The following is an 11,004-nucleotide window of genomic DNA, read 5'->3' as shown; positions in this document are numbered from 1 at the left end:
GTGATGATGGATATATGGATTAGAGAACAGCGTACGATGGCAAACTTGTAGCATTGGCTCTGATGTAAAAAGAAAACAAATTCTTTCCTAAAATCAAAGTAATTCCAAATTCTTGGTACCGTGCAGCCACGCCACTTGCAAAGGAAGCATTTCCCTGCCTCTCAAAGCTTGCTGTATCCTCGATCTGCTGTCTTCCTGCTGTTAATTGATTGCAACTCTGCGTGTCTGATTAGGGCTAAGAGTTGCTCTCGATAGGGATATCATACAACATATGCTGTGCACGCTCGTGTGTATAGATACGTTTATACTGTACGCGTGTACATAGGCATGCCTGTTTGTGTGCTGGCCCTAAAATCACTCGTGTTCTAAAGCATCAGCCTTGAAGGCATATTCATCAAACCGTTCTGTAGATCTTTTGTTTTTACGGGTTCCCTCAAAATGAGAGACTTTTTATGCAGTCTGCTGTGGCAAATAGCCCCACATTCTAATCTTTACTATCACTCTTGCTGACTTTATCGTCACTCGCTCTTGGTGTGTGTATAAACAGGTATGTGTATGTATGTTCAGACAGTATTTAACAGGTAGAGTTGACTAAAACAAATGTAAAGAGTGGAAATTCTGACTCTTCTGCTTCAGCTTTGGACAACTTGGCTTCAGATTCTCATCCAGAGATGAGATGTGTTAGCAAGAGCTTGTTCTGTGCTTCAGACGACCCGATGGGTGGTTTGCATACGCATCATAACGCAGCATTGTCTATGTAACTTGTGACACCTAGGGCGCTGTCAGCCTAGTGGAGTGCGGTAACAAGCAGGTAAATCATCAGCAGCTGTTTGCAGCTGGGGTAAGGCTGACGGATTGACAGGGGGGATGAGAACACGTAGTTCCTGGTGCTCTGCCTTCCTTGTGATCTGACTATCCTAATAAACGGGGGGCGTTAAGCATCTTTAATACTTTTGTAAGCGATTAAAGGCACAAAGTAGAGCAGCAAGAGAGACTGCCCAAGTGGAATACTTTGTGCTTTATAACCCACAAGTACCCACAGGTAGGTGCAATAATACTCCCCTCGTGCGTTTGTTGGGGTGCAAAACAAAGTTTTGTTCCCTTCTTGGTCTTTGGTACAGGATAAAGGCAGGTCAGCAAGCTGGAAGGTTAGGCCAGGGAGTAGGACTGTTTCTTCTTTTTCACCTACTGATACCTTTCTTTAGGGTTACTTTGAAAAAGAAGATTTGACTGATCAAGCCATCAGGAGACTTTCAGTCCAAGAAAGAGCGAAGCCAGCTCTTGCCAGGACTGGAGGAAGTCCCTGTTGAGAGCGAACCCTTAGGACCTGAGCTCGTTCTCAGACTTTGTCGATTATGTCTAAGCAAGGAGACGACTGCTACTTCTATTTCTATTCCACCTGTAACAAGGTATGTTTGGGCTTCTTTTGCTTTGGGGTTTCTTGTTGAGTTTTTAGGAGAGGAGGGGGCAGAGGGGGAGGGGACATCCAGATTTCTGTTAACTGAATAAGCAGTTAGATTCTGCTTCCAGTTCTGCTAGCATGGATAATTTTTTAGGCTGTACTGTTTTAATTTCCTTTTTGTTGGATTTCCTTTTGGTTACAGGGAGACAGCTGTTCCTTCCGCCACTGTGAGGCTGCTCTGGGCAATGAGAGAGTGTGCAGGCTGTGGCGGGAGGGTCGCTGTTTCGGGACTAGCTGCAGGTTCAGACACATGGAAGTCGAAGTGAGTGTTTGCCTAAAGATGTGTTCTCAAACGAAATCCCTGAAAGCATTTTTCCTTGCTGTCGGTAGACTGAATGTGCTTGTACGTGATAGCTTTACTTGCTTTAAAATGATACTGGTTTGTGTTACTTGGAGGGGGGTGGGAGGAATTTGGGGGAAGAAAAATCAATTTCTTAGGTATATCTCAGCAAGACATTTTTGTATTAGGTGCTGACGTTGTTCTGAGGTCTTGGGGTAGCACAGGGTGGGGAGGGAGAAGATGGGAAGGAGATAAGGCTCTGAAAGGTAAATTGAGAGAGATTCAAGCTAGGCAATTTAAGGCATTTTTTCCCTCTGAATAATCCCAGTATTTTGCACGTTGTCTTAGTTTAACCCACCCTGAACTGATGTGTGAGAGCCCCCCGTCTTCTCCAACGGAATGACAGGAAAGCTGGATAATATGTAGTTGTTACAGCTTACGCAAACTTTGTCGATCTGCCCTGAAATGCTTTCAGTGATAAACTGCCCTTTGGAATGATGTTTCCGCAGTGCACTGCAATAGCCCTGTCTCTGGCATGACGTGTAACTATGTCTCTTAGCAAATCTCAGGCGAGTGTTACCATGAGCTTTTATTTCTTTCTGTCTTCAGAAAAAACGCAGTGAGATTCCTTGCCACTGGGAGAATCAAGCAGTTGGCTGTCAAAAATCCAACTGCGCGTTCCGTCACACGAAAGGACGTTATGTCGACGGACGCTTCTTCCCGCCAAGCAAAAGTGAGTTTCTTGGGTCCTTTTTCTTTCAGCATTAAAGAATTAATTTTGAATATTACTTAGGAGTGGGTACAATGCCGTAGAAGGCATCAGGTAACTGCTCACTGATGAGTGTAGGGAGAAGTGTGCAGTCGCAGGCTCTCAGCTAAACGGACTGTAATTCTGGTATGTAATTTTTTCTTTCATGCTCAGCTTCTCTGTGCTTTGTGTGATCTTTGCACTTCAGGTTGCTTTCCCCTCATTTAATCCTTTCTGGATGGTCGGGTGGCGAGATTAGTGTGTGAAGGGAAGCCGTTGTTCCTGGTGTGTTCGTAGGGGTGGGGAATAGGAAACTCTGAATTCAGTAGCCAGGTGGGTTATGTACCTTATCTACCCTATCTAGACAGTGAGTGCAAGGCTGAGGTGAAAGTTTTACATGGCCAAATGAGAGATGATCCTCGTCTTCCTCTAGCTACGCTTCCAAGTCCCCCTGAGTCTGCAGAAGATGCTGTGAAAATGGCTCAGGCGTCACTGCAGCAAAACAAACTTTCTGTCCAGTCAAATCCCTCTCCGCCGCTGAGGGGGGTGATGAAAGCGGAAAACTCTGAAAAGGTCCCAAGTCCTACGCATCCTCCAGTTGTAATCAATGCTGCAGATGATGATGAAGATGGGTACTTTTTACTTCCTGAAGGCATTTCTACTGGAGGTGAATGTATAAATGACAGAATGCCTGAACTGTGTAGCGTTTAAAGCTACGGACGAGAGTCTGGACTCTTAAATAGTTTTTCCCCGGTATAGCTCTTGCTTATATGAGCTTGTCAAGTCAATATAGCTGTTTAAAAAAAACCCTCCTACAAACAGTTGCTTGTAGTTAAGAATACGAACAGAATGTGAACCGTGGACTGAAACGTCATTGTACGAGCTACATAAGCGTGAAACATCTTGTATAATCCCTGCTCCCTAACTGAATAGGTTTATTTTGGACTTTCAGACCAGCTTTCTGAAGAAGGAGGTGAAACTAAAACAGCTGTCCAGCAACCGGCAACAGAAGCCCCTAGTGGATCGCGGATAATTTCCACTAGGAAATGCAGCGCTAATACAAAGCAAGGTATTCTAGCAGCTGTAGTAGGATGGATTGGAAGGAGAACTTGACGATTAACTCCAAAGCACTATGTTCTAAAAGTACGGTAGAACATAGGGTAGCTGGATGGAGTTAGTTATTTCCATGGGCTCGTTCCTGTCTAATAATGTCGTATGTCCCTTGGGTCAGACAGGTCAACTCCTCCTTGTTGACTTCTGTAAAACAAAATAGAGCCACAGCGTGGAGTTTAAAAGCCTGCAAGTGTGTCCTTTCAAACACTGTGGGAAGCCATGTCTAATGACAGAGGAATCGAATATCACGTAGATGGATTAAAACGCTTAAAAGTGCAGGTTTTACTCTGTAGGATGGGAGGAGGGGTGCCAATTGCTTACCAAAATGCCCATCCGTTCTATGGCTTTTTTTACTTGTGGGGAGTGTTGAGAGGGTTTATTTGGAAGACTTTGGAAGGGTTCTGAGCTGTAAGAAGCTTGAGGAAGCGTGCTCTTCAACATGTGCCTTTAGGCCTCAGCTTCATTAACGATTTTCTGTTTTCAGAGGACAATTTAAATTTTGGAATAAAAACACTTGAAGAAATCAAATTGAAGAAACTAAAGGAAAAAACAAAAAACCAAGGTGGTGAGTTAATATCCCTTACTTTCTTATCCTTCTGCCTTCTGTTCACCTTCATCCTTTTGTTTTTTTTGTTTTTGTTTTTAAGCTTCTGATACTACCTGGATAGCTGGCTATGCACTGGTGAATACAATTCTTGGCACGAGAAAGGAAATTTTGGGGGGCTGTTGGGTTCAGACTGGGAGGTGTATGCAGCTGAGAGCTGCTTGAGTGACAGACTTCCATGCTTAGTTGCAGGCCTTGAGCTACTTTGGCGTGCAGTCTGTTTTCTTAAACTCAAACAGCTGATATTCTAGATTGGAATTCCAAGGGCAAATCAGAGGGAAATTGCTCATTTCTCTTATTTACATGCAGTGGTCATTGTGTGTTTGACAGTAATGGATAACTAATGTCTTTGGTCTTTGTGATAGTTCTTCTGTTTTGGTTGGTTGGTTGGTTTTTCGTTGGTTTTATTTTTTTCCCTAAACATCCTTATGTTTTGCTTGCTCTGATCAGAAGGTCCTTCAGGAGTTTCTGTTCCTCCGCTCCAATCTCGGGCTGTTCCTGTGCCAGAAAAGGAAATTGTACGGACGGTAGTGAGAACTGTGACTCTGTCTACAAAGCAAGGTAATAGCCAATGCTATTGTTTCCATTTCACGGCTCCTCAACCGAAAGGTTAAGTAATAATTAAGGTAATTCAGACACGTTAGCCTGCTGGTGCTGCCTTTTCTAATTAAAACCCTGCTTTTATGCTTAAAGGCCCTGGTTTGATTGCAAATATTTGGCATTTGTAGGTGCTGAGTTTGTCGTATTGCAATAAAAGATCCAGAAGTGGTTTGTCAATACAAGTGTCAGTATGCAAATAAGGGGATAACTGGAAAACCCGGGGAGTAATGAAAGGGAAGACCTATAGAAGATGGTATTATACAAGTAGCCAATTTCTGAAGCATTGACGAGGCTGACGGTGGCACTTGCGGAGAGTAGCGTGATACGAGTCTGTGTATAAGTGGTGGTGTTCGGATCTGCACAAATTCCTTGGAAAGGCAAAAAACGTGTGGCACTACTACTACTCGTAGTCACTCGTTTCTGTGGTTTGGCTACCAGAAGAGTGTCTTTTGCTGGGACGTGGGCTAGAAGGACAATGCTTTTACTGGCTACTGGTTTGTGTGCACTGAAGAGATTATTCTTTGTTTTAGGGGAGGAGCCTGTGATTCAACTGAACCTTGGCGAGACGATGGGAAAACGGAAAGCCTCCATCGGTAAGAGCTTTTTGTGAGCCGTTGTTCGGGTGCCCTCATCTAAACGTGAACTATATTTAAGGGTATTTTTGCTGCGTGCAGGAGGAAAATACATTTTGGCAGAGATGTATGTTGACGGCAGAAGTGGCAAATTTGGTTAGCAGCTGAAAGACAAATATAAGCAAAGATCCCTGGAAGCATTGAAGTTTGTGGCTGACTGTTCTAAAATCCTCCTCCAGAGAAACGTTCTTAAAGTATTGCTTGTTTTCTCTCTTTCTGAAGCTGGTAAAAGTGTCCTTCCGCTAAAGCGCAACCTTGCTGACAGGCTGGGGAAGAAGACAGAGGTTCTGGATAGTGCTGACAAAGCAGCAAAGAGAGGTACGGCTACTGAGCAGACATCTGGGTTTGATGCACAGATTTTCTGTTTAGGTTTGCTGTTTGTCCTTTCTTCTAACGGTTCTTTTTGCGTGTTGGTTGAGGGCTCGAGGTAGCTCTGAATCCCAGTGAAGTGATGGGTCTCATTTCGAAATGCGAACACCAAATGGAGATTTATGCAGTCTGCCTAACTTTTTCTGTTCTCTCTTGTAGTTCAAGTCCCCAGGTCTCTGAAGGAGAGGCTAGGACTGCCCTCTGAGCAGACCAGTACAGAGACAGATAAGAACTGGCTATTAAGTATGCCTTCCCCTTCTGTCTTTCCATGAACTTTCATGCGACCGTAAAAGTTAATTTAAAAACACCTGCCTGATTCCTCTTGCTCAAGTGCTGAAGCTGTCCTGTTTAGCCACTGTCAGAGATCTGGCTCTAGGGGTGGGGGGGTGTTTTCCACTCGTGCCTCATCAAGGTTTCCGCTTGAAAACTGCTGTGAGCCGTCAGAACCTGCTGTATGCTTACGCAGAAGTAGGACAGAAGCACTACCAGGAGCAGGAGTTTGAGATGTGAACAGAGAGACAACGGTCTGAGAAAGTAACAAAATAAAATAGACTAATGCTTTTTGTGTCGCAACTCTCTCCGGATAGCACTAGTTTTCAAACTACAAGTGGCTTAAAGGAGGAGAATACCGTGCAGAATGGTGCTGTCCTAAGATGCATTCTTGGGATCACGCAAACCTAGTTTTCCTTAGTCCTGTGACAGATTTTGGAGACTTTAAATATTGCTGGACTCTCCTTAAATGTTGGTGCTTCTCTTTTTTTGATGATGACAGAGAAGGCTGCTAAGCCAGCAGGAGAGATCCATGTGAAAACAGTGGAGGAAATTCGACTTGAGAGAGCTCATCGGAGACGAGGAGAACCTCAAGGGAAACCCCAGACTGAAGGACGTTGTAAAACAGAAGATCCCAGCTCGGGGGCAAGACTTTCCCCTGCAGTTCGTGTGAAAACTTTCTCAGGATCCCTGGCTGAAAAAAACCACAAGCGATTGGAAGGAGAGAAGCGAAAACCAGAAGAGTTTCCTACCGAGACAAAAGTTGAGAGGAAACCCAAGAAGCAGAGCATACTTGCTCCGTCTGTGCTCAGCCAAGTGCGCCCGGCAGAGCCGGCAGGTAAAGCCAAGCCAGCAGGAGAAGTGCGTGTTAAAACCTTGGAAGAAATCAAGCGGGAGAAAGCTCTGCGGATGCAGCAGAGTGGAGGAAAAGTGCCAGCTCCACCAGCACAACCTGAACCTGCCCCGACAGGGAGGAGGTTGTTACGGATCACAAAGCTAATAGGTAATAAGGTGATTTGGTACCTGCCCTGGTGAAGCGCTTCCCCTGTCAAGCAAATTCAGTTTGCTCAGGATTTGCTTTGCTTTTTCCTTCTGCATATAGTAGAGGGTAGAAGAGTTTAAGGCTACGAAGTCAGAAGGCAAGGAAGTGCCAGAATATGCAACCATATTATTTTCTGTGAATCACGTGATGGTTTTCTGTATTTCCCACTGGAAAATTCTTCCACTGAGGAGCTTTGTAGCCTAGTTTCTTGCTTCTGTTTTTTTCTGCCATCCGCTTGTGGTATGGGATCTTCCCTGGGCTGAATCCAGGCTTACCTTCCTCTTTGGCATATGCGTTGTTTAACTTAGTTATTGATGTATCTATGTTTGCAAAGCATGTATCAACTTCTTAATGTGAGGGCCAGTTTTTGTCAAAATTGGCAGAGCACTAAAGATATCGTTAAAGAGGTAACTAGGTTTCTTTATTTCTGCTGTTGACAAAATGATGTGGGGTTTTTGGTTTTTTTTTTGCTTGTTTCGCAGCACCTGGAAGAGAAGAAAAGAAGATAGTGGAATTGAGCAAGCCTTTTCCCAAAGCTGTCTCTGCACCCGCAGAGGTGAGTCCTTTGTGAAGACATACATCTATCTATTCATACAATTTTTGATACATTTTGTTATGTTTTGTTTGTAACTTGCTGCATGCTCCCAGTTTGAGTGTGTTGCTACCTTTCTGCATTTGGAAAGCGCTGCAGTGATGTCGCAAGTCCTGTCACTTTCAATAGCATTTCCAGACAACGTGTTAAACCCCAAGCTTTGAATTAATCTTATTATACCTGACAACGAATAAGAAACCCTATTAGCACCAGATAAAATCTGCGAGGTTAATGTTTTTCTTCTCCGTGACTTTCTCTGTGAGACTGGAAGAAGGAGATCTTAAAATCCTGGGCTAAGAACTTTAATAGAAAAGGCTAGAGGTTTGTATTAGAGGAAGTCAGTCTGCCAGGGAATGCTGTCTTGGGGGAGCTTGTATGACTTCCTGTTGCTGAAAAAGAATGTAATAGATTACAGCTAGAGTCTTCTGCTCTATTGAAGAAGCTTGCTGTGTTGGGAATTGTAGGCTTTTGAAACTATTTCCATAGCAAAGCATGGATCCTGTTACAGGTTACAGGCAACGTTTTATGGGGAAAAATGTCAGATCTGAATGGTATTAACATGCTCTGTTCCACATGGAGCTATGTCGGAGGGATTGCTACTCAGATTTTCTTACTGAAATCTCCATAGATTTTTGTCCTCTTAGTCCTCTTCTTTTGTTTCTTTCCGGCCCTCTGATCAGAGTGCAACTAATTCCAAAGTTCAAGTGAAGAGCCTTGAAGAGATAATGTGGGAGAAGCGGCAGCTGAAGCAACGCCAAGAAGAGAAGCTTCAGAAGGAAGCAGCTGCTGTGCCATCTCCTGTTGAACAGGCAATCAAGGATAAAAGTCGAGCATCAGGGAGTCCTGAATCCAGTGTGGTTTCAGGCTCAGCTTATCAGCTTCCAAAGAGGATATTGGTGAAATCTCCGGGAGATGGGGTTGAAAGCCCAGGAAAGGGTGCTGCCGTATCACCAGGGAAACGGGCAGCTCAACTCCAGGAATGGAAAGCTGAAAGTAAGTGTTGACTGTATGTTAAAGAGTTACTTTAGGTCATGCTTTGAAAGAAAGGCAGAGGGTGACAATTTTCACGTTGTAACTCTGGCTCCTTTTTGTAATTGTTTTGCTCCTTTTTATGGCTTGTTGGTAAACAGAGTTAACGGTGTGGAAGATAGTGCTGAGAATCCGGGAAAAGGCAGTGTAGTTGTGCTGGCTAAATACATTTAACTAGAAGGGTTGTGGCGCTGTTAAGAGAACCTGTTTGTTTGTTGTTTTGTTTTTTTTTTCCTGAGGTAGAGCATGACGGTATCAGTTCTCTCTTCCTTTTACTCTAGCCAAATGGAAGGTGTGCCTGAAGCCTTTGGATGGGAAAGCCACCTTCCCCACAAAGCAGCCACTGAAACGTAAGGCAGCCGAGAGTCATCCCTCTGCCGTGGCGGCTGTGAAGCCATTGAGTGCCACTGGTGGCGACGGGAAGGAGCCTTCAGCTAAAAAAGCAGCTGTGGTAAGGACAGCGACTGAGGCAGTAGTGGGTCCCTAGTAAAATTGATGCCCAAGTTGTACGCTCCTCTTGGAGAACAGGTGGAAGACTGAAATGTTCTCCGGCTCTCTGTTCCCTTTTAAATCCAGAAGTGGTCGACAGGACGCTTGTAGTACCTTTCTGCTTTTTACGAGGTGAATGGCAGTGTTTACATAACGCTCTGCTACGTCCATTAATGCCGTGTTCTTTAGGAAGACCCAAGGTCGTTAGTAAACTTTAAGGGAATACTAACTTTTCTTCAGGTGTGCCCTGGTTCTGTATTTTGGTTAGGGCTCAGCAATGCCAGAGGAGAAGCAGTGGAGGAAGAATCTGCAAAGCAGTCTTTGACCTGTGTATCATAAAAACCACCTTGCTTCTTCCTAGGCCATTGTTCCGGCTTTGCCAGAGGACAGCCTCCTCTCCGTACGTGGGAGAGAAGAACCCCAAGCCAGGTAACAACCACAACTTGTTCTTTTTCTTGATCAGTGTGCCTTTCACGTGAAACTGAGTTTTGTTTTTTTCACACGTGGAAACATTAGGGTTTTGAGATAATTCATGCCAAAATCCAGCAGAGGAAAAATTTGTCTGAAAGAATAAGCTTCTAGTAGCTGGCTGGACTGCTTATTCAGATTCTTGTCTGAAAATGCTGCAAGTTGGTACAGCTTTTCAATGGCTTCTTGGGTTTTCTGAACGCCTGCAGAGGTTGACTTGGTAACCTTTTTGCAGTCAAATTAGTAAAGGTGGCCAAGTACCTCTGGCTACAAAATGGAACCTTCTTTGCCAGACCCCAGATGCTGTGTCTTCGCGGATAAATCCCCAAACTGCAAAATGTACCTGCTGATACATTGGACTCTAAAAGTAGCCCCAGGTTAATTGAATAACAATCCCTGTGTAAGGCTGAGGTGTAGGAGGGATTAACTACCGTTTTAAGAGCTGGTTTGCAGAAAACATGTCTCTGCTTAAGGAATGTCATACACTGATTTGCTCTCTTTCTTGTTCTTCCAAGTCCTGTACTGCATCTTGGAAGCCAGGCAGACTCTGTGGCACAGTCAGAGGTCACAAGCTCAACTTCACCTTCTTCACAAGTAGCAGTAAAGAAACGCCGGTTGAGCTTCTCAGGGGCCTGGGAAGCCCCCTTCTCTGTAGAAGACGACTTTGAGAAGTTTCTTTGGGAAATCTCAGGAGGCAAACAGGAAGACGAAGTTGATGTGGACCCAGAGAATGAGGAGGATGACTTCTTCATGGAAATTGGTGAACTGATTGACGGCTGAAAATAAAGAAATAAATAAATTGCAACTGATTATTTTGTTGGATACCCAGAGGTGATTCTTTTTCGAGCTGAGGTTTTGCAATGAGTCTTAAAGCACAGGTGAACTGGTAGAAATTGGCAGTATCTGCACTCAGTTGTCCTGAACTTCCCTGCAGGTCAGAGGTGCGGTCTGAATTTGTGACCCTGCAGAAGACAGCTGAGACTGGGGTCTATTGTGTACCCTGCCACCAGGGATCGTTTTCCCTAGCAGCTACCTTTTGAATGATTTTCTTAAATTTTTGAAGAACTTGAGTCTCTTCTCTTCCTACGAGGATTTGTGAAGCTGCGGGGGCCCTCAGGCATTTGCTGCTGGCAGAGGAAAAATCGGTTGTCGGAGTTGCTTGTCAATACTTTCTCTCTGGGAGAAAACACTTGCGTGCTTTGATAATCCACTGTGCTGTCTTAGTTCCTAGAGGAAAGGTCTGAAACCACAACTGAGCAAACTGCTGTTCCGGCTCCAGAAGGGTCACCCAGCCCCAAGCTGCCGA

The 11,004-nt window shown here is 44.5% G+C and overlaps 1 protein-coding gene across 1 annotated transcript; it reads left to right on the top strand.

The window, feature by feature from the left end:
* Nucleotides 1–1,340: 1,340 nt before the first annotated feature.
* On the top strand, nt 1,341–10,520 carry LOC128154829 (zinc finger CCCH domain-containing protein 11A-like). Its single transcript, XM_052815963.1, has 16 exons — nt 1,341–1,409; nt 1,605–1,724; nt 2,352–2,475; nt 2,924–3,142; nt 3,443–3,559; nt 4,088–4,168; nt 4,658–4,768; nt 5,338–5,400; nt 5,662–5,761; nt 5,966–6,051; nt 6,581–7,081; nt 7,603–7,676; nt 8,393–8,705; nt 9,023–9,189; nt 9,592–9,659; nt 10,214–10,520. The coding sequence occupies exons 1-16, from the start codon at nt 1,356–1,358 to the stop codon at nt 10,476–10,478; spliced, it is 2,463 nt and encodes an 820-aa protein (XP_052671923.1). The 5' UTR covers nt 1,341–1,355; the 3' UTR covers nt 10,479–10,520.
* Nucleotides 10,521–11,004: the final 484 nt, after the last annotated feature.

The sequence above is a fragment of the Harpia harpyja genome, chromosome 19 (assembly GCF_026419915.1).
Source record: "Harpia harpyja isolate bHarHar1 chromosome 19, bHarHar1 primary haplotype, whole genome shotgun sequence".
Lineage (NCBI taxonomy): Eukaryota > Metazoa > Chordata > Aves > Accipitriformes > Accipitridae > Harpia > Harpia harpyja.
The sequence above is the reverse complement of the archived record's forward strand: the minus strand, read 5'-3'. Positions and strand labels throughout refer to the sequence as shown.